We start from the raw sequence: 20,190 nt of genomic DNA on the forward strand, positions 1-20,190 counted from the left end.
TAGCACAAACTGGGTGGCTTAAACAAAACAGGTTAGTTTTTTTGCAGTTTTGGAGGCTAGAAGTCCAAGATTAAAGTGCTATCAGCATTGGTTTTGGTGAGGCCTCTCTTCCTTGCTTGCAGACGGCCACCTTCTCACCATGTCCGCACGTGGCCTTTTCTTTCTCTGTGCCTGCACAGAGAGCTCTCTGCTGTCTCTTCCTCTTACAGAAGGACACCAATCCTACCAGATTACGGCTCTGCTCTAATGACCTCATTTAATTACCTCCCTAAAAGCTCTGTCTCCAGATATAGTCATATTGCGGATTAGGGCATCACCATATGAATTTGGGGGTGGGTGGGGACAGTTTAGTCCATTATAGTATGGAAAGCTGAAATGTGTAGGATGTTGCCAAAACCTTTTTTTTTTTTTTTTGTAGCTGCACCCACAGCATATGGAAATTCCCAGGCCAGGTGTTGAATCTGAGCCTCAGCTGAGCAATGTCAGATCCTTTAGCCCCCTGTGCCAGGCCAGGGATCGAACCCACAGCTCTGCAGCAAACTGAGCCACTGTGGGAAAGTTTTAACCCACTGCATCATAGCAGGAACTCTTATTTTTAATAAACTATGGCTGTGAAATAGTTTTCTTGCCGAGTGAACTGAAGATTTATGCTGTATTCTTGGAGCTTAAATCTTCTCAGAAGCTACTACTTATCTCTTCTATCAGTTCAGATGAGAACAAATGGATCCATTTGCAAGGGAAAAAGAAATCAAAATTTTAGTCAGAGAGGTAAACGAAGCCACAGGCCTGATGATTATCAATTTATAGGTGACACCAAGCTGAGAGGCGCTGAGTTAGGCAGCATATGAGCTAGGATGGAATTCAGAATCATCTCATAGAGCTGGATAGCAGGGCCTAAATTGTAAGAGGACAATTTACAGGAGTATTTGGGAAATTCTAATGTTTCAACAGATATGAGGAGAGAGAAGTTCTGCATTTGCAGAAGTTTTTGGAATTTGTGAGTGTTTTAGTTGTCAGCCAGTTTAACGTTCTCCAACAGTGTGTGGTAGCTACAGGTAAAACTTGAGAAGTACAAAAACTGTATGACGCTGGGATGCCAGTCCTCTGAGACTGAGTATAATTGGGCCAATGATTTTTTTCTGAGGAGAGAATCTGTAACTTTCGTCAGCTCTTTAAGAAATGAGTGACTAACAAAAGCTCAGGAATCTTTGGGTTGGAAGTCAGTCCATCCCTAAAGTAGAAAGGAATGAGGGGAGATTGGCTCAAACACTAGAATTAAAGACCGATAAAGGCATTTTTACAAACTGAAAAGAAAAGAAAAAGAAACTAGAACTTTCTTTTTAACTGGAGAAAGGTGTAAGTAAAAATCCATGTTTTTAAATTTTTCAAAATTAGAAAATTTTAGAAATCCAAATTCTTCATTTATTTTTTGGAAAAAAAATACATACCTATAGTTTTTTAAAAAAATTCACAAGCTACAAGAGGAACAGCAGGTGTATAGTAGAAAGTCTTTTCCTCTCCCCATGGAAACCTATTAGCAGTTATTCTTCTGTCCCTTCAGAGATGCTATGTACGTGCCCAGTTAAGGGGTGGAGGAGCGAAGAAGAGAGACTGGCTCTTTTCTGTGTAGACGCATTTTGATATAAAATAAGCACCATTCTGCCCCTGGGTCTTTTCACTTTATCTTGCAAAGCATTCCATCCAGTACATAATTATCTGATTCCTTTGTATAACTCGATAGTATTCCAGTGTTTGGATTGCCGTAATTTATTTAGCCAGTCCCCTGATGATGGTTTATCCAGGTCCTTATTCCTACAAATAACAACTTCATAAATAATGATCTTATGTATAGGAGTTCCATAGTGGCTCACCAGTAACGAATCCAACTAGTATCCATGAAGACGCAGGTTTGATCCCTGGCCTCACTCAGTGGGTTAAGGATCTGGCGTTGCTGTGAGCTATGGTGTACGTCGCAGACTCAGTTCAGATCTGGCACTGCTGTGGCTGGAGTGTGGGCTAGCAACTATAGCTCTGATTCAACCCCAGCCTGGTAGCTTCTATATGCTGTGGGTGCGACCCTAAAAACAAAACAAAACAAAACTTAATGTATAGAGTTCAATGTGCTGTATAGTTGCCTTTTAAACTTTGATAGACGTTGACAGATTTACCTCCCATAGAATTACAGTATAGGGCCTTTTTAAACTTCTTGATATTTGTCAAACTTGGTAAGTGAAAAATGGTATCTCAAAAACCAAAAATCAGTTCAGTTTCAGTATTTTTTTTTAATTGAGGCAAAAGTCACACACAAAAAAATAACCACTTTTAGTACATTTGTAATTTGTGCAGCCACCATCTACATTTAGTTCCAAAACATTTTTGTCACCCCAGAAGGAAACCCTGTACACATTCAAGAGTTATTCCCCGTTTGCCCCAACCTGTGGCAACTCTCTGCTTTCTGTCTGTGAATTTGCCTGTTCTGGATATTTCATATAAATGGAATAAAGAAATATGTGACCATTTGTATCATGTATCATGCCTCTTTCACTTGACATGATGTTTTTGTTTTTGTTTTTTTTAAAAAACATTTCTTTTTTTTTTTTTGTCTTTTTGCTATTTCTTGGGCTGCTCCCGCGGCATATGGAGGTTCCCAGGCTAGGGGTCGAATCGGAGCTGCAGCCACTGTCCTATGCCAGAGCCACAGCAACGCAGGATCCGAGCCGCGTCTGCAACCTACACCACAGCTCACAGCAACGCCGGATCGTTAACCCACTGAGCAAGGGCAGGGATCAAACCCGAAACCTCATGGTTCCTAGTCAGATTCATTAATCACTGCGCCACAACGGGAACTCCAGCATGATGTTTTTGAGGTTCATCAATGCTTTGCATTATTTTATTCCTTTTCGTGGCTGAATAATATTCATTATATGTATATACCACAATTTGTGTATCCATTCATCAGTTGATGGACATTTGGCTTATTTCCACCTTTTGACAGTTGTGAGTAGTGCTGCTCTGAACACATGTGTACACAAGTATTTGAGCACTTGTTTTGACTTCTTTTGGGTGTGTACTGAGGATGGATTTGCTAGGTCATATGGTAATTCTGTGTTTAATATTTTGAGAAAAAGTTAATTTCAATGTAGTTATTTGCTTTTTCTTAAATGAAGTAATTCATTATTTTATAATTACTAATTCATACTTACTAATTTATAGAGGATGGAAAAGGGGGCAGGGGCTAAGATGGTTTGCCAATCTCTGTGCTGGGACTAAATTTACATAACTTCACATATTCCTCCTAATTACTTTGTTTTAATTTATTTTTAAATACTTTTCTTTAAATTCTCTTGAATTTTACTTTAAAATTTTTCATTATGAGAAACTTCACACATATAAAAGTAGAGACTGTTATATGTTATATATATAATGTTATATATATATAATGTTATATGTTATGTTATATATATAATGTTATATATATGTTATATATTATGTTATATATATGTTATATATATTATATATTATGTTATATATGTTTTATATATATGTTATATATATTATACTGTTATATGCCACATATAACAGTATAATGATCCCCACTTACCCATTACCTAGCTTCAGCAATTATCAACGGATGACCTGTCTTTATCTCTATCCCCATTCATTCCTCCCTTCCTCACTTTGTGTTATTTTGAAACAAATCCCAGACATTATAAGATTTCATTTGCATATATTTGTGTTTCTTTAAGATAATGACACTTTTTTAAACATAACTCCAATGACATATGTACTCTCTCAAATTAATAGTAATATTTTGATATTATGAAATAGGTATTTGTTTTTTTAGATGATGCAAAAAAAAATCTTTATTTTCAAAAAGTTGTTCAGGAATTCCCCTCATGGCTCAGTGGTAACAAACCTGACTAGTATCCTTACTAGTATCCATGTGCTGCCGGTGCGGCCCTAGAAACAACACAAAACAAAAAGGTGTTCACTGAAAAGTTTCCCTCCCACTCTATTCTATGGCCTCATTCTCTCTACCTTTGACAGCTGCTGCTATTTTCTGTCCTTCAAAGAAGAATTTAATGCATACACAAACAAAAATGTACGGACATTAGCCTTTTCTTTAAAAAAGGTTAAACTTTGGAGCCAAATATTGCACCTGGATTCCCTGCTTTCAGAGTTTATTGTGTTCTTTTTTTGTTTTTGTTTTTGTTTTGTTTTGTTTTTTGGTGGTGGTTGTTGTTATTGTGGTTGTTATTGTTGTTGCTATTTCTTGGGCCGCTCCCGCGGCATATGGAGGTTCCCAGGCTAGGGGTTGAATCGGAGCTGTAGCCACCGGCCTATGCCAGAGCCACAGCAACTCGGGATCCGAGCCGCGTCTGCAACCTACACCACAGCTCACGGCAACGCCGGATCGTTACCCCACTGAGCAAGGGCAGGGACCGAACCCGCAACCTCATGGTTCCTAGTCGGATTCGTTAACCACTGCGCCACGACGGGAACTCCTTTTTTTTTTTTTTTCAGAGTTTATTATGTTCTTTATGCTGACCAGAATTTGTCTTTATCATTGTGAATGAAATGGGACTGGTGAATATAGAAGTTGGGTATTCATTTTCTTTGTTTACCTTAAAAAAAAGGTTCGGAGGAGTTCTCCTGTTGTGGTTCAGCGGGTTACAAACCTGACTAGTATCCATGAGGATGCAAGTTGGATCCTTGGCCTCGCTCAGTGGGTTGAGGATCTGGCATTGCCGTGAACTGCAGTGTAGGTTTGGGTCAGATCCCAAGTTGCTACGGCTGGGGCATAGGCCAGCAGCTGCAGCTCCAATTTGATTTGATCTAGTCCTAGCCCCGGAACTTGCATATGTTGCAGATGAGGCCCTAATAAGAAAAAGTGTTTATCTTCTTTCTTCCTGCTAATACGTGTGTGTTATAGGAAAGTCGAAGTATAGTTAAGTAGTTTTTTTGTTTTCTGTTTTTTGTCTTTTTAGGGCCGTACCCTCAGCATATGGAGATTCCCAGGCTAGGGGTCTAATCAGAGCTGCAGCTGCCAGCCTACGCCACAGCCACAGCAACACCAGATCTGAGCCGTGTCTGTGACCCACACCACAGCTCGTGGCAACGCTATATCCTTAAGCCACTGAGCGAGGCCAGGAATTGACTTTGTCCTCATGGATACTAGTCAGATTCATTTTCCACTGAGCCACGATGGGAACTCCTTATAGTTAAGTAGTTTTAAAAGAAGCGTTTGTATCCTCTCCTGCTTGGGAATAGCCACAGTAAATACCTTTGTATATATCCTTCTGGTTTTTTTTGTGTGTGTGTATATTATGTGCATATCTTAAAGAAGAAAACCTTTAAAGAAAATAGGCTTTTAGCCACTACCGTTTAGTAATTTACTTCTTTAATAAATAAATTTAAAAATCTTTTTGGAATTGCTGTATAAAGGTATACGTGTCAGAGTTCCTGCTGTGGCACAAAAGGATTGGCAGTGTTTTGGCAGTGCCAGGTCACGGGTTCAATCTCTGGCCCATCGCAATGGGTTAAAGGATCTGGCATTGCCGCAGCCTCAGCATGGGTTGCATCTGCAGCTTGGATCTGATCCCTGGCCTAGGGACTCCATTTGCTGTGACACAGTCCAAAAAAAAAAAAAAAGAAGATGCATGTGTCATTGTTCTTAGTGTCTATGTGTTGTATCCCACCGTATGGCTGTATCATATTTAATCAATATGCTGTTAGTGAACATATATCTCTGCCTTTTTTCTTTTATAGAAACCACACCAGTGAACCTCTATACAGATACCTTTGTATCTGTTAATTAGTTATTTCGTTATGGTAAATTCCCAGAAATGGACCTCCTCAAATACACCCAGAGTTAAGGCATAGAGATTATTCCAATTTATATTCCCACCAGTAGATATAAGAGAGCCTATTTCCCTGTGCTTACTAGGATTGAACTTGTTCCTACAACTTTATTACTATTTTACCTTGGCTTGGCATTTCATTTTATTTTATTTTTTATTTTTTAAATTTCTTTTGCTTTTTGCTTTCTAGGGCCACACCCGCAGCACTTGGAGGTTCCCAGGCTAGGGGTCAAATTGGAGCTAGCTGCTGGCCACAGCCACAGCCACAGCAACGTGGGATCTGAGCAGTGTCTGTGACCTACACCATAGCTCATGGCAATGCTGGATCCTTAACCCACCGAACAAGGCCAGGGATCGAACCCGCAACCTCATGGCTCCTAGTTGGATTTGTTTCCGCTGCGCCACGATGGGAGCTCAGGCATTTTGTTTTAAAGGGAAGCTATGACTAACTGCTCTCAGATTAAGAATCGTTCCTCTCCTGCAGGTGGGGATGTTGAGGGCTTTAGAGATGATCTCTGTTTTGAAATTTCCTCTTTTATTCTCTCCTCGGCAGCTGCCCTTCTCAGCATCCCTGGTTTTGTGGAGCGGCTTTGCAAGCTGGCAACTCGAAAGGTGTCAGAGTCAACAGGCACAGCCAGCTTCCTGCAGGAGTTGGAGGAGTGGTACACATGGCTAGACAATGCTTTGGTGCTAGATGCCCTGATGCGAGTGGCTAATGAGGAATCTGAGCACAATCAAGGTACTTGGGGCTGGTCTCCCAAGGGGTGGGGAGCATTTCTGTGGGTTCCTAGAACCATTCTTGACTTCTTTTCCATGGGGAATTAAATTTTGCTCAAAGTAGAATTTGCCTCAGGGCAATCCTCAATCATGATTGTTAAGACTTTTGATAACTAATGACAGGACCTTTTGAGCTACCTCAAAGCAGACCTGATTGCAGGGACAAGGGCTTTGTTGCAGAACCCAAGGGACAAAATAGAGCCATTACCAGAACATTCTTAGGAACCCAGAGAGTTCTTTCTCTGTCTCCTTTTCTTTCTGCATGTTTTTTTAGTCTTTTCTCCATTCTGAAGAGTATGCAGTCTAGTAAATGTGTGGACTCCTAGTCTCAGCTCCAGCTTCCTGGTGAACTACTCTGGCCTGTTTTGGGTGAGGTACTCAACCCCAAGCATTTGACTCTGGGGTCAGATTGTGCAGACCCAGGAATTCCTACTATAGTCATGTAGATAAAAGTGAAGAGAGGAGTTGGGTTCCTGGGATGGCAGTGTGTGGAGCTCTGTGGACCTGTTTGTCAGTACAACTAAACAGAGTCTATAGACAACAGCAGCCATCCACATAAAGTCTATGGAAGTTGTTCTAAGAGCATACAGCAAGTGAAGAAACATTTCTTCCAGAAAATCTGCTAAAATTCAGAACATTGAGTGTGACACTAGAATTTCTGCTTGATAGAAGTTCCACTCTAGGCAGATGTGGCTTTTTTAGGCTCCCTCAGCTCCCAGACAAGGAGCAGGCTGTTCTCATCCCTTCCAGCTCCAAGTAGAAGAGGCTAAATTCCTGATGAATATAGCCAGGAGGGCAGGGGCTCCTTTCTTTCTTTCTTTTCTTTTTTCTTTTCTTTCTTTCTTAATTTTGCCAACTTTCTTAATATCTAATCAACATATAGTATTGTTGTAAGTTTAAAGTGTACAACCTGTTGATTTGGTACATTTATATTTTGGAAAATGATTACTATTAGGGCATTAGCTAACTCCTTCATCCCATTACATAATTACCATTTCTTTTTTTGTGGTGAGAATATTTAAGATCTCTTCTCTTAGCAACATTCAGGTATGTTATACAGTAATATTAGCTTTAATCACCATGCTATTGATACCTTGGATACCCAGATCTTGTTAATCATATAATGAAGTTGGTGCTCTTTGACCAATATCTCCCCATTTTCCCCACCCCTAACCACCAGTAACCACTCTATTTCTCTTTCATTTTTTTTAGAATCTACATACAAGTGATATCATGCAGCATTTGTCTTTCTCTGACTTATCTCACTTAGCATAATGCCAGGGCCTCCTCTCCCCTCACCTCCAAACTGTACTCATAGTACAGAAGCTTTTCCCTGGCCCAGTAGGCCAAGAAATCTATGGCCCTTATCACCCTTTGCCCAGCTCATTTGTAGGACAGAGGTTCTACTACATAGGGAGAAGCAACTGAGAAGACTCTAGAGGCTACCAACCCTGTTCATAGTAGTGGTACTGAGGTTTTGCCAGGAGGAGAGGTTATAGGTAAGAACAGTATGTTGGGAAGTTTGAACTCAAGGTCATTCTCAGAAACAATGTAGATTTTGGTTGTAAGAAAATAAAAGGAGCTCTTTTAAATTGAGAACAAAAACCCCAACCATATGCCAGCTAGTTCACCAAAGAGAACCAGGGAAAGAGGTTGGCTAAGAAAACTGTAGCTTGGCTCATACCTCACTCTCAAAAACTGCTCCTGTCTGAATTTAATTGAATCAGACTTTGGAGCAGTTTATGCCTCAAGTCATTGTCAAAACCAGTAGGACATTCAGCCAGCAATTAGTGGAGCTTGACAGCTGGATTTCATACCAGATGAGGCAGGAAGCTTAACTTAGAGATCAGGGAAAGAGCCATAGAGAGCCCTGCTAAAAACACTGTCATCCAGGGACACATGCCCAAGGCTACACTCTGCCAAAGGCCTGATCAGTCTCCAGAGAAATAGACTTTACTGAAAAAGGCGAGCCAGGTCAGTAAACAAATAAACAAGAAAACAACAACAGCAAACCCTGAAAGGAGGAAGAGGGATTGGCATTAAGAGTTGCTGCACTATTTGCTTAAAAAGTCTAATTTTTGACATGCAAAGAAACAGGGAATTATGATCCATGTATAGGAGAAAGGCAACAGAAATTGCCTGTGAGGGAGCCCAGATATCAGAGTTAATAGAGACTTCAAAACAGCCATTAAAGGAGCTCCTGTTAGGGCTCAGTGGGTTAAGGGTTGTCTCTGCGAGGATGCAGGTTTCACCCCTGGCCTCACTCAGTGGGTTAAGGTTTGCTGCTGGTGCAGATGTCACTCAGTTCCTGTGTTGCCCTGGCTATAGCATAGCCCTCATCTGAAGCTCCATTTCAACCCCTGGCCTGGGATTCCATATGCTGCAGGTATAGCTGTAAAAGAAAGAAAGAAAGAAAGAAAAAAGGGAGAAGAAAAAGCAGCTATTATAAGGATGGTAAAAGAATTAAGTTAAAGAAAACTGTGCTCAAAGAGGTAAAGGAAGCAGTGATGATAGTGTGTCATCAAACAGAGGATATTAGTAGAGACAGGATATATAAAAGCCAAATAGAAGTTCCAGAGATGAAAAATATAATAACTAGAATGAAAAGTTCAGAGAGAGGGAGAAACAGAAAAAATATTCAAAGAAATAATAGCTGAAAACTTCTCAAATTTGATGAAAAGCATTAAAATACACATCTGAGAAGTTCAAAGAATTGCAAGTAGAATAAACTCAAAAAGATTTACATCCAGACACCTCCTAATAAGAACACTGAAAGATGGGAGTTGCCATCGTGGCTCAGCAGAAATGAATCCGACTAGTATCCATGAGGATGCGGCTTTGATCCTTGGCCTCGATCAGTTGGTCAAGGATCAGGCATTGCTGTGAGGTCTGGTGCAGGTCGCAGACATGGCTCGGATCATGCATTGCTGTGGCTGTGGCGTAGGCCAGTAGCAGCTGTAGCTCCGATTTGACCATTAGCCTGGGAGCTTCCGTATGTCATGGGTATGGCCCTAAAAAAGCAAAAAATAAAAATACTGAAAGAGAAAATCTTGAAAGTAGCAAGAGAAAAATGATTCATCATATTCAAGAGTATCCTAATGAGATTAACAGCTGACTTCTCATCAGAAAGGATAGAGACCAGAAGGGAGTGGAATGACATATTCAGAGTGCTGGGGGAAAAAACTCAACCAAGAATTGTATGCAGTAAAACCTTCTTTCAGAGCTGAAGGTGAAATAAAGACCTTCCTAGATAAGTAAGAATTTAGAGAATTCGCTACTAGCAGGCCTGCCTTACGAGAAATACCAAAAGAAGTTCTTTAGGCTGAAAGCACGTGACCTCAGCCAGTAATTCAAATCCACACACTAAAAAAACAAGCATCAGTGAAATTATATAATTATAAAAAACAGTATAAGTGCATGTTTCCTCTTTTTTAATTTCAAAAGCAGTTATAGGAAACCATGTGTTTATATTGTTGAACCTATTATAACAATGTATCATGGAACAGTTTGTACAGTATATGATAGGATATGTTGTATTATTGGGTTTTTAGCATATGTTGATGTTGTATGAATAATAATATCACAGAAAGGAGTTCCCGTTGTGTCTCAGTGGATTGCAAACCTGACTAGTATCCATGAGGTTGTAGGTTCAGTCCCTGGCCTTACTCAGTGGCTTAAGGATCCAGCGTTGCTATGAGCTGTGGTGAAGGTCACAGATGCAGCTTGGATCCTGAATTGCTGTGGCTGTGGTGCTGGTGGCAGCTCCCACTGGACCCCTAGCCCAGAAGCTTCCATATGCTACAAGTGTGACCCTAAAAAAGCAAAGCAAAATAATAATGATAATGACAGTAGCACACAAAAAGGGGAAGAGGAAGTTAGAGTTCTGGAAGTAAGATAATTTAACTCTGAGAGTCTGTCAAGTTAAGATGTATATGGCAAGTAAGCCGTAGCGACTATTGAGAAATATAGTGAGAAAGTCATTAAAGGAATTCTAGCTTATACTAGAAAATACTTAATTAGTGCAAAATAAAGCATTAAAGGAGAACCCAAAGAATAAAAAATATATAGAAGACATTCTTGGGCAGAAATAAATCCAGCTTTGTCAGTAATAACATTAAGTGTGAATAGATTAAATGATTCATTCAAAAAAACAGATTGTCATACTGGACTTTTTAAGAAGATCAAATTACAAGCAGCCAACAGGAGACATACTTTCTGTTCCAAGAGAGAAATAGGTTGAAAGTAAATTATGGAAGATGTTATCATGCAAAGGACAACCATAGGAAACCTGTAGTGTCTGTACTAAAGAGACTTGAAAACAAAAAGTATTATCAGAGATTTTTTTAAAGTGGATTTTGTAATAATATAAAAGGGTGAATCTGTCAAAAGATATAACAGTAATAAATAAATAAATAAATAAATAAATAAATAAATATATGTATATAAAACAACAGAGCCAAAAAATAAATGAGTGAAGCAAAAAATAAAAGATTCAAAGAAATAGTTCAACATAATAGTTGGAGACTTTAATAACCCACTTTCAATAATGTATGGAAGATCAGCAAGAAAATAGAAGACTTGAGCAACATTGTAAGCAAACTAGACTAAACTGATATATATAGACCACTCAACAGCTGTGGAGTACATATTCTTCTCAAGTGTACATGGAATGTTCTCCAGGATAGACCATATGCTAAGCCTTTTTAAAAAAAGGAAAAAAAGCCTCAGGAAAGTTTAAAGGATTAAATTGGGGAGTTCCCATTGTGACTCAGCGGAAACGAACCCAACTAGTATCCATGAAGACGCAGGTTCGATTCCCGGCCTTTTCAGTGGGTTAAGAATCTGGTGTTCACATGAGCTGTGTTCTGTGATCCTGCATTGCTGTGACTGTGGTATAGGCCAGCAGGTGCAGCTCAGATTCAGTCTCTAGCCTGGGAACTTACATATGCTGAAGGGGTGGTCCTAAAAAGCAAAAACAAACAAAAAAGGATTAAAATTGTACAAAATATGTACTCCAAAAACAAGGGAGTGGTATTAGAAATTAAGGGCAGAAAGAAATTTGGATAATTCACAAATATGTAGAAATTAGACAGTACACTTCTAAATAAGTGATGGGGAGTTCCCGTGGTGGCGCAGTGGTTAACGAATCCAACTAGGAACCATGAGGTTTTGGGTTCGATCCCTGCCGTTGCTCAGTGGGTTAACGATCCAGCGTTGCCGTGAGCTGTGGTGTAGGTTACAGATGCGGCTTGGATCCTGCGCTCCTGTGGCTCTGGTGTAGGCCAGCAGCTATAGCTGCGATTCGACCCCTAGCCTGGCAACTTCCGTATGCTGCGGGTACGGCCCAAGAAATGGCAAAAAGACAAAAAGAAAAAAGAAAATAAATGAGTGATGGTTCAAGGCAAAATCATGAAACTAGAAGATACTTTGAAATGAATGAAAATGAAGACACAACATACCAAACTTATACAATGCTGCTAAAGCATGCTTAGAAATTTATAGCTGTAAATGCCTACATTAAAAAAGATCTCAGAATGTTCTGTTGTGGCTCAGCAGATTAAAAATCTGACACTGTCTCTCTGAGGATGTGGGTTCAATCCCTGGCCTTGCCCAGTGGGTTAAAGATCCAGCATTGCTGCAGCTGTGGCATAGGTCACAGCTGTGGCTCAGATTCAGTCCCTGGCCTGGGAACTTCCATATGCCGCAGGTGCAACCCAAAAAAAAATCAATCAATAAAAAAGATCTTAGGGAGTTCCCATCGTGGCTCAGTGGTTAACAAACCGGACTAGGAACCATGAGGTTGTGGGTTCCATCCCTGGCCTCGCTCAGTGGGTTAAGGATCCAGCGTTGCCATGAGCTATGGTGTAGGTCGCAGACAAGGTTTGGATTCTGCGTTGCTGTGGCTGTGGTATAGGCCGGCGGCTACAGCCCCCATTCAACCCCTGGCCTGGGAACCTCCATATGCCACCAGTGCAGCCCTAAAAAGACAAAAAAAAAAAAAATACTGATAATGCTGCAACCTGAATAAACCTTGAAAACATTGTGCTGAGAAGCCAAAAGCAAAAAACCGCATGTCGTATGATTACACTTATACAAAATGTCCAGAATAGGCCAGTCTATAGAGACAGAAAGTAATCTGATGGCTGCCTGGGGCTGTAGGGGTTTGATGGGAAATGGGGAATGGCTACTCATGCATACAGAACTTTTTTGGGAAGTAATAAAAAAGAAGGTCTAGGGAGCTCCCGTTCTGGCTCAGCTGGTTAAGGACCTGACATAGTCTTCACGAGGATGCGGGTTCAATCCCTGGCCTCCTTCAGTGGGTTAAGGATCCAGCATTGTGGCAGGCTGCAGTGGGTCGCACATGCAGCTCAGATCCTGTGTTGCCGTGGCTGTGATGTAGGCCTCACCTGCAGCTCCAATTTGACCCCTGGCCCAGGAACTTCCATATGTCCCTGGCAGCAACTTAAAAAAAAGAAAAAAGAAAAAAAATTAAAAGGAAAATCTAAAAGTGATTGTGGTGAAGGCTGCACACAATTCTGTGAATATATTAAAGACCATTGGATTGTACACTTGAAATGGGTGAATTGTATGGTATGTGAATTAGAGCTCAAAGCTGTTTGTTTGTTTTTAAAGTGAGTGTGCCCCAGGGTGCTGCACAGATACATGTCGAGTGTGGTGACCGCTTTAATTAGCATTGTGGAGCTGAAGAGATTTGGAGGGAAGCACAGGTCCTTTAAACTAGTTTTCCCATCCTCATCCTTGGGAATTACCTTGTCGCTAAGCTCTAGCCATTGCCTTGAGGACTGTGTTTCTTGAAAATATTTATCCCAGAGAATTTCTTGTCAGGCCTTTGCAAACCAGGCTCCAAAAGTTGGCAGTGGCTCAGAGGAGTCCAAGCTGCCTGTTTTTCTCTTTCTCCACAGACATTTATTAACTGAGGAAGGCTTATGTGCACACCTGCTCCTTCCACAGACATCACCCCCCCAAACCCCGCAGTGCCCTCAGGTCCCCTGAGCTAGGGGATGAGGACGCTGAGGCACTGGAGGCTACACAGCAAGTGTGCAGCAGAGGCAGGATTTTGCATGATAGCTTTTCAGATTCTCTTTAAATCAGTTGACTCTTAAACAGTTCTGGGAGCTGGGCCAGGGAGTCCCAACACATAAATCGAGTAACTATGGTTTTTCTCCCAACATACAAGAAACTTTATGTGAATAGATAGAATTTTCACAATTAGATTTTCTCTAGGAAATTTTTCTTAGTCTTTACCCACTGCCCCTATAGTTGCCATTAAGAGCTTGCAGATTAAAAGAAAGAAAACAAATAGCAAGCAAGCATTAGCAGAAAAACTCAGTTAGTTTTTTACTTCTTTTTAACACAGACTTATGTGTTGCATACATGTGTCCAGCATTTTTTAACCGCTTTCAACATATGTAAATCATTTAATCTTTGCAACATTGCTAAGAGATAATGTTGCAAAGATTAAATGATAGGTTCTGTTGCCATTATCCCCGTTTAACAGATGAGGATGGATACTGAAGCATAGATAGGTCAACAAGTTTCCCCAGAGCCACCCAGCTAGTGAACAGAGCTGGGGTTCATACCCAGCAGCCAGGCTTCAGGGTGCCTAGGCCTGTGCTGCGCTTCCTCTGTCATGCTTTGTTCAGCAGCTGGTCTTCTTTCAGCTTTTGTATTAGTGAGGTCACATGGCTGGAAAAAATAGTTTCAGGTCTGTAGAGTGGAGTTAAGTTAGGCTCTTATGTCACGATATCACCATGCAGCAGTCCTGACTCTGCATGCACCTCACCTGAATGTATTCAAAAGCATTGCTCTGTACCACATAGATTTTCAGGCCTTTGCACAAGGCTTCTGGGGCAGCAGTTCCAGTAGGAGCTTGAAAGGACCTTAGTGGTTACTGATTAGTAGTTACTGATTCATCCTTTCACCTTAAAAGTGAGGGAAACTGAGGGGAAGTAAATCCTAAGGTCTCCTGACCCTAACCCTTAAAAAGATAGGGACCTGCTTCCCAGGAATCTGGTGCCGGGCTTTCTTGTGTCCTCATTCACTCCTCACAGGAACCGTAGCCAACCAGTGCAGCACTGCCGTCCTTCCCGTTTTACATGGCACTCAAAGGCCTGATGAGGAGGTGGCTTGCCCAGTGTCACCCAGCCAGCAGGTTGTCGTTCCACAGCCCTCAGTCCTCATCCCTTTGCTCTGCCGCATTCCGGAGAGTACACTCCACTGTGGCCTCTGTGACCCACTGACGCTTTTTTTGTTCCCTGGGTAAAATGCGATGGTTTACCTAGAGCCCCAAACACAATGCCAGACACATAGTAAGTGTCCCTTAAGTATTATGTAGCTTTTGCTGTTGTTACTAATCATGGAATTGGGAAAGGAAAAGCTTCTAGAGGTTAATATGTTCATCTGTCCCGCTGCTAGCAATTGTGATGCCTGGTCTGCCTTAGGGAGTTGAACCTTAGGAAACTTTAGATGGTTGTTGTTTGAAAAACAGGAGGAAAAAACTTCAGAAAGGATCCCTTTTAGTCCTTCAGCAATGCCCCCTTGTGGAATCTAGGTAGAAGGACCAGGTACTCAGAGTCATTTGTGGGCTGAAGAGAATTTGACACAGTATGCAGCTGGACATCTGACTGGGTACTTTCTGGGGGTGGGGGTGGATGGGTCTTATGGTGGCAGAAGGGAGTAAGGCGGGGAAGGGCTGGATCTCATTGCTGCATTGGCTGTGTCAGAGTATTTTTACTGAGTGTTGAAGTTGATAGGATAGAATTAGAGAGTCCATGTTCCTAAATTTCTCAGCTTCTCTGACCCCTCAGAGCCTAAAGCGAGTTTTGCGGCTTTCAAAGTTTCTGTCACTGGAGTTCCCGTCGTGGCTCAGTGGTTAACGAATCTGACTAGGAACCATGAGGTTGCGGGTTCGACCCCTGACCTTGCTCAGTGGGTTAAGGATCTGGCGTCGCGTGAGCTGTGGTGTAGATCTCAGACGTGGCTCGGATCCCGAGTTGCTGTGGCTCTGGCATAGGCTGGTGGCTACAGCTCCACTTAAACCCCTAGTCTGGGAACTTCCATATGCTGCGGGTATGGCCCTAGAAAAGACAAAAAAAAAAAAAAAACCCAAAAAACAAAGTTACTGTCACAGGCTCAAGGCCCACTCTAATGGCTGTAACTTAAGTCTGTTCAGAGCGTGCTTGAGGGGCAGAAGCACGTATCCTCACAAGCAGTGACTGACCCTCTCTCCTGGTGGCTGTCTCAGCCTCCATTGTCTTCCCTCCTCCAGGGGCTTCTGAGGAGAATGGCCTGCCTCACACTTCAACTAGGACCCAGCTGCCTCAGTCAATGAAGATCATGCATGAGATCATGTACAAACTGGAAGTGCTCTATGTCCTCTGCGTGCTGCTGATGGGACGTCAGCGAAACCAGGTGGGCCCCTCCTCACAGGTCAGAACAGGAGGAGCCAGGAGCACACGCTTCCTGGGTGACCGCCTCTCATAATGGCTCTGTCTCTAGCACAGCAAAGCAAAGAGTTGGGTTCCATTTATCCCTGTTTAACATGTCGGGAAACTAGTCTGATTCCAGAGCTTATGATCTGTGGGCAGCATTTCTAGACAGAGCATTGGTGCCCAGGGCAGAAATTGACAGCTCAGCCATGTTACCTGACCTTGTTAATGTGCAGAATAAAGGGTAGATGTCTGGCAGGATGTCTGGAGAAGTTGCCAATCTCATGGTGGCTTGGGGTGGTGGGCCAGAGCTTTGTCAAGTTATGAAAACGAGGCAACTCCAAAGAGGCTCCACATGTGCTGAGGTTCCCTGAGCCTTGAAGCAGTTCCAGGAGGGAGGATCGAGGAGGAGGAAGGCTCTGGAAGCATGTGGCATCCTCTTCAAGATGGCTAAATAGCCCACTCGTGGCACCTGCACCATTCTCCTAGGAATGAAACTAGGCATGGGGGCCTGGGGCAGGGGGATTGAAGGAGGGGGAAGCTGGGAGCTCAGGAGTCCTTGAGCACCTATTTGAGTCAGACCCTGTATTCTCACATGACTGTGAGATGGGTGTAGTTATCACAGTTTTACAGGTGAGGAGCAATTTTCGAGGTTAGCCAGGGAAAAGACTGCCCGAAAAGCTGATATCTGGCATGGCAGTGTCCGGAAGGAAGTGAGGGAGCCAGGCATGCCGACCCCCTAAGGCAGCTTCCCAGGCTGAGGGAGCAGGCCCCTGAGGTGGGAGCCTGCCTGCAGGGGTGGTGGACTAGTAAGGAAGCTGGGGGCGGGTGGATGGGAACAAGCGGCAAGGAGAGGAGGGCAGAGGGGTGGTGGGGAGCCCCGATCACTTCAGGCTTCCATAGGCCATTTAAGGACTCTGGTGTTTACTCAGTGGAGTGGGAAGCCATCCTTTGGCTGCTGTGTAAAAGAGCTGACAGTTGCCAGGACCAGCATATTGGTGGTAGGAGTGTGAGAAGTGCTTGCATTCTGGATCTATTTTGAAAATAGAACATCTAGGATTTACTGAGAGGTCAGATGGCATCAGTGGAGAGAGGAGTTAAAGATAACCTCCTTAACTCTGTCCAAGGTTTTTGGCCTGAGCAGGTGGGAAGAGTGGTTTGCCATTTATTGAGATGGTTAAGACCAATGGGTAAGGAGTCGGGGGGCAGGCATAGGGAGGAAGGTGAGGAGTTTGGTTTGAACAGGTTAGGTTTAGGGTGTCTGTTAGACTTGGCACTTGGGTTCCCTGCCTCGGGGGTTAGGGGAGAGATGGGGCCTGGAGGTACAACTTTGTGGTTGTCCGCCTGTGGTTGGCATTTAAAACCAGGACACTGGATGAGATATCTCACTCTGGTGTCCATAGCACTGGGCCTTCCTTCGCAATGGAATGTATTTCTTATAAAAAAAAAAAAATGCTAGTTGTGATGTCTTACATGTGAGTGCTTTTTCTTTTCTGAGGCACTTTCATAGTCATTCCTGCTTGAATTTGGGGGGTATTCGGTAAGTTATACGGCACGTGGTGACCCCCCCACCCCACTTAAAACCACGGTACAGAAGAGTCCATGGCATGCCCTCAATCACCAGGCTTCGGTAGAGCCAGGATTTAAACCCTGCTGCCCTGATTCTTCTTTCTGCCCCCTCAGTTCCTCCTCCCTGAGCCTTCCTGTTACCAAGTTTCTATGAATCATTGTGGTCTTTGGTTAAAGTGTGATGAGAGCTGCTGTTTCCTTGGGAGAGACCCCAAGCTGAGACCCAGAATCCCATCTTACTGTGAACCAGTGTTATGCTGCTGTGTCCTCATTTGCACAGTCAACATTTAGGGAGTTCCTTCTGTGTGCCAGCCACTGTGGGGACCTGGGTTCACAGACCCTACCTAGACCCAGATAGAGGGGACAAGATTTCCCTGGCCAGGTCTCACGAAAGGCTCCTCCTTGGGGTGGCCTTATTGTGCATTCGGGCCAAGTGCTCTGACCAGTCTTGCGACACTGACTGGAAATCACTAGACTGGAAATGCTCACCAGATGTCATGAGTGCTGGTGAAAATAGTCAGTCCAGAATTCACTTTTTCCACTGCTTCAAGTCAAGCCCTGAGCTTCCCCCACATGACCTCATTGAGTCCTTTCAACAGCTTCATTATCCCTCATTTTCCATTAAAAGACTCAGGCGCAAAGAAGAATGTTGCCCAGAGTCACAGCATTGTCAAGTTCTGATCTCCCAAGATAAATGCCAGCCTGCGGTGGACTGGGGAGGGGCAGGCTTTCAGATTAGAACCCCTGATGACATTTCCATTCTTGCTGTGGCCTTGTCAGTCCTTCTAAACTGCCCTTTCCCCTGGTAAAGTGGGAGTTGGTAAGGATTGTGCTCTGCTCTGGACTAGGCAGAGGTTTTCCGACGTCATCCTTATAACAGTCCTGAGAAGTAGTAATGGCTTTCGTTTATGTTGTGTAAAAAATTATTTTTCCTAGGTTAATATTTCACAGTTCTGCATGAAAAGGTGTAAATAAATATCAGTGAAGCCTTTTTCCCCTCTGAGCCTGAACATTCAGGTTCCTCCATGAAGCATCTAATTTTACCAGTTATTAATGTCTCTTTCTAAAGCGTTTAAAAGTATATTTGTACGGGGCGTGGGACAGGGGGGCGGGGGTCGTGCAGAGTAAGTGGGGATGTTTTCTTTGAACTTCAGCCACCCCTACTGACTGTTGCTTTCTTTGTCCTGAAGACCCATTGTGCATACATACCCAGCTTTGATGGGTCTTCACAGCTCATTTGTCTTTTGTTTTTACATTTGTCTTAATGCTTTTGCTTTCCTTCCTCATCCAGGTTCACAGAATGATTGCAGAGTTCAAGCTGATCCCCGGGCTGAATAATTTGTTTGACAAGCTGATTTGGAGGAAGCATTCAGCGTCTGCCCTTGTGCTTCATGGTCACAACCAGAACTGTGACTGTAGCCCGGTAAGCAGGGACCCCAGTGACATAGATGGGCCTTACAAGTTGTTTCAAGACCTGCTGTTGGCCCTTTGAAATCTCATTCTTTGAGAGAAGATCAGAAATTGAAAGTCATAGCCTGTGTAATCCCATAAGTGTCAGGTACCTTGGGGAAGGATCTGACCCCTTACCCTCCACCTGCCCAGAAATTCCTTTTGAGGAGGGACCCTCCAGCCAGCCTCCCTTTGTACAGCTCCTGGCGGGGCACTTGCTACCCCCAGACAGGCCGCCTGCTTGAAAGCAGTGCGGTTTTTCTCATTCTGTACTCTGCCTGGTTGTAATCTGTATCCACTGATAGTAGATTTGCCTTCTGGAACCATGCCAGTGGTCTGCCTTCTGAAAGGGTTTAGGCAGTTTTCTTTTTTTGAGGGTGGAGGGCTCACCTCTGTCTGGTCTCTCTCACGGTGCCCTAGAGAACACTGAGCTGGGAGTCAGGAGGCCTATTGTGCACTCAGCTTTTGGGGAGAGCTTGAACCAGTCACTGAGTCTCTGAGCCTCTGTTTCTTACAAAAGCAAGATCATTGGCCATCAGCAGGAGGGGAAAAGGGCCGTGGGTCCTCCCTGGTCTCTAAGCTACGTTCTGGGGGTTTTCCTCAGGGCCATATCTTTTAGTTTACTGGTTTTCTCTGGATTTGCCTTCCAGCTCATCCATTTGAGTTAATTTCAGGTGAATATATTCTGCATTTCTAGGCACTCTATCTGGATCTTTGTCAAAAACTACTTAGTCTTTTTATTTGGTATGTTAATATTTTGTTCTTCTGTTGCATTTTCTCTCTTTAATTTCATTTATTTTTATTCGTAGCATACTTTTTTATGGTCTGTTTTGGATTGCTCATGGGGTGCTAATACTTGTATCCAAGTCTTCAGACTCACCTCGGGTGGAGTGTTGCCTTGTGCTGTGTCATGTGTCTAGGTGGGGACTTTTGGTGGGGGACATGGAGGGGGTGCTGGTTTTCCCTGTGAGTACCTATGTGACCTGGGCCCTGGAAGTATTTCTAGAGAACAGTTTGCTTTCCTCTGCCTGGTACTTTAGGAGGCGTGGTGTACCAGGGCATGTTCTCCTTGACGTGGCTTTGCC

At 43.1% G+C, this 20,190-nt stretch overlaps 1 protein-coding gene across 1 annotated transcript in view; it reads left to right on the top strand.

Annotated features, from left to right (window-relative positions):
- The window catches only part of TRPC4AP (transient receptor potential cation channel subfamily C member 4 associated protein), a 49,728-nt gene that overhangs the window by 20,238 nt on the left and 9,300 nt on the right, over positions 1 to 20,190 (top strand). The window contains exons 7-9 of the mRNA XM_047771249.1: positions 6,415 to 6,600; positions 15,928 to 16,070; positions 18,948 to 19,079. Coding sequence (XP_047627205.1) covers positions 6,415 to 6,600; positions 15,928 to 16,070; positions 18,948 to 19,079 — 461 coding nt within the window. The remainder of the gene's footprint in view (positions 1 to 6,414; positions 6,601 to 15,927; positions 16,071 to 18,947; positions 19,080 to 20,190) is intronic.

This window comes from Phacochoerus africanus, chromosome 3 (assembly GCF_016906955.1).
Source record: "Phacochoerus africanus isolate WHEZ1 chromosome 3, ROS_Pafr_v1, whole genome shotgun sequence".
Lineage (NCBI taxonomy): Eukaryota > Metazoa > Chordata > Mammalia > Artiodactyla > Suidae > Phacochoerus > Phacochoerus africanus.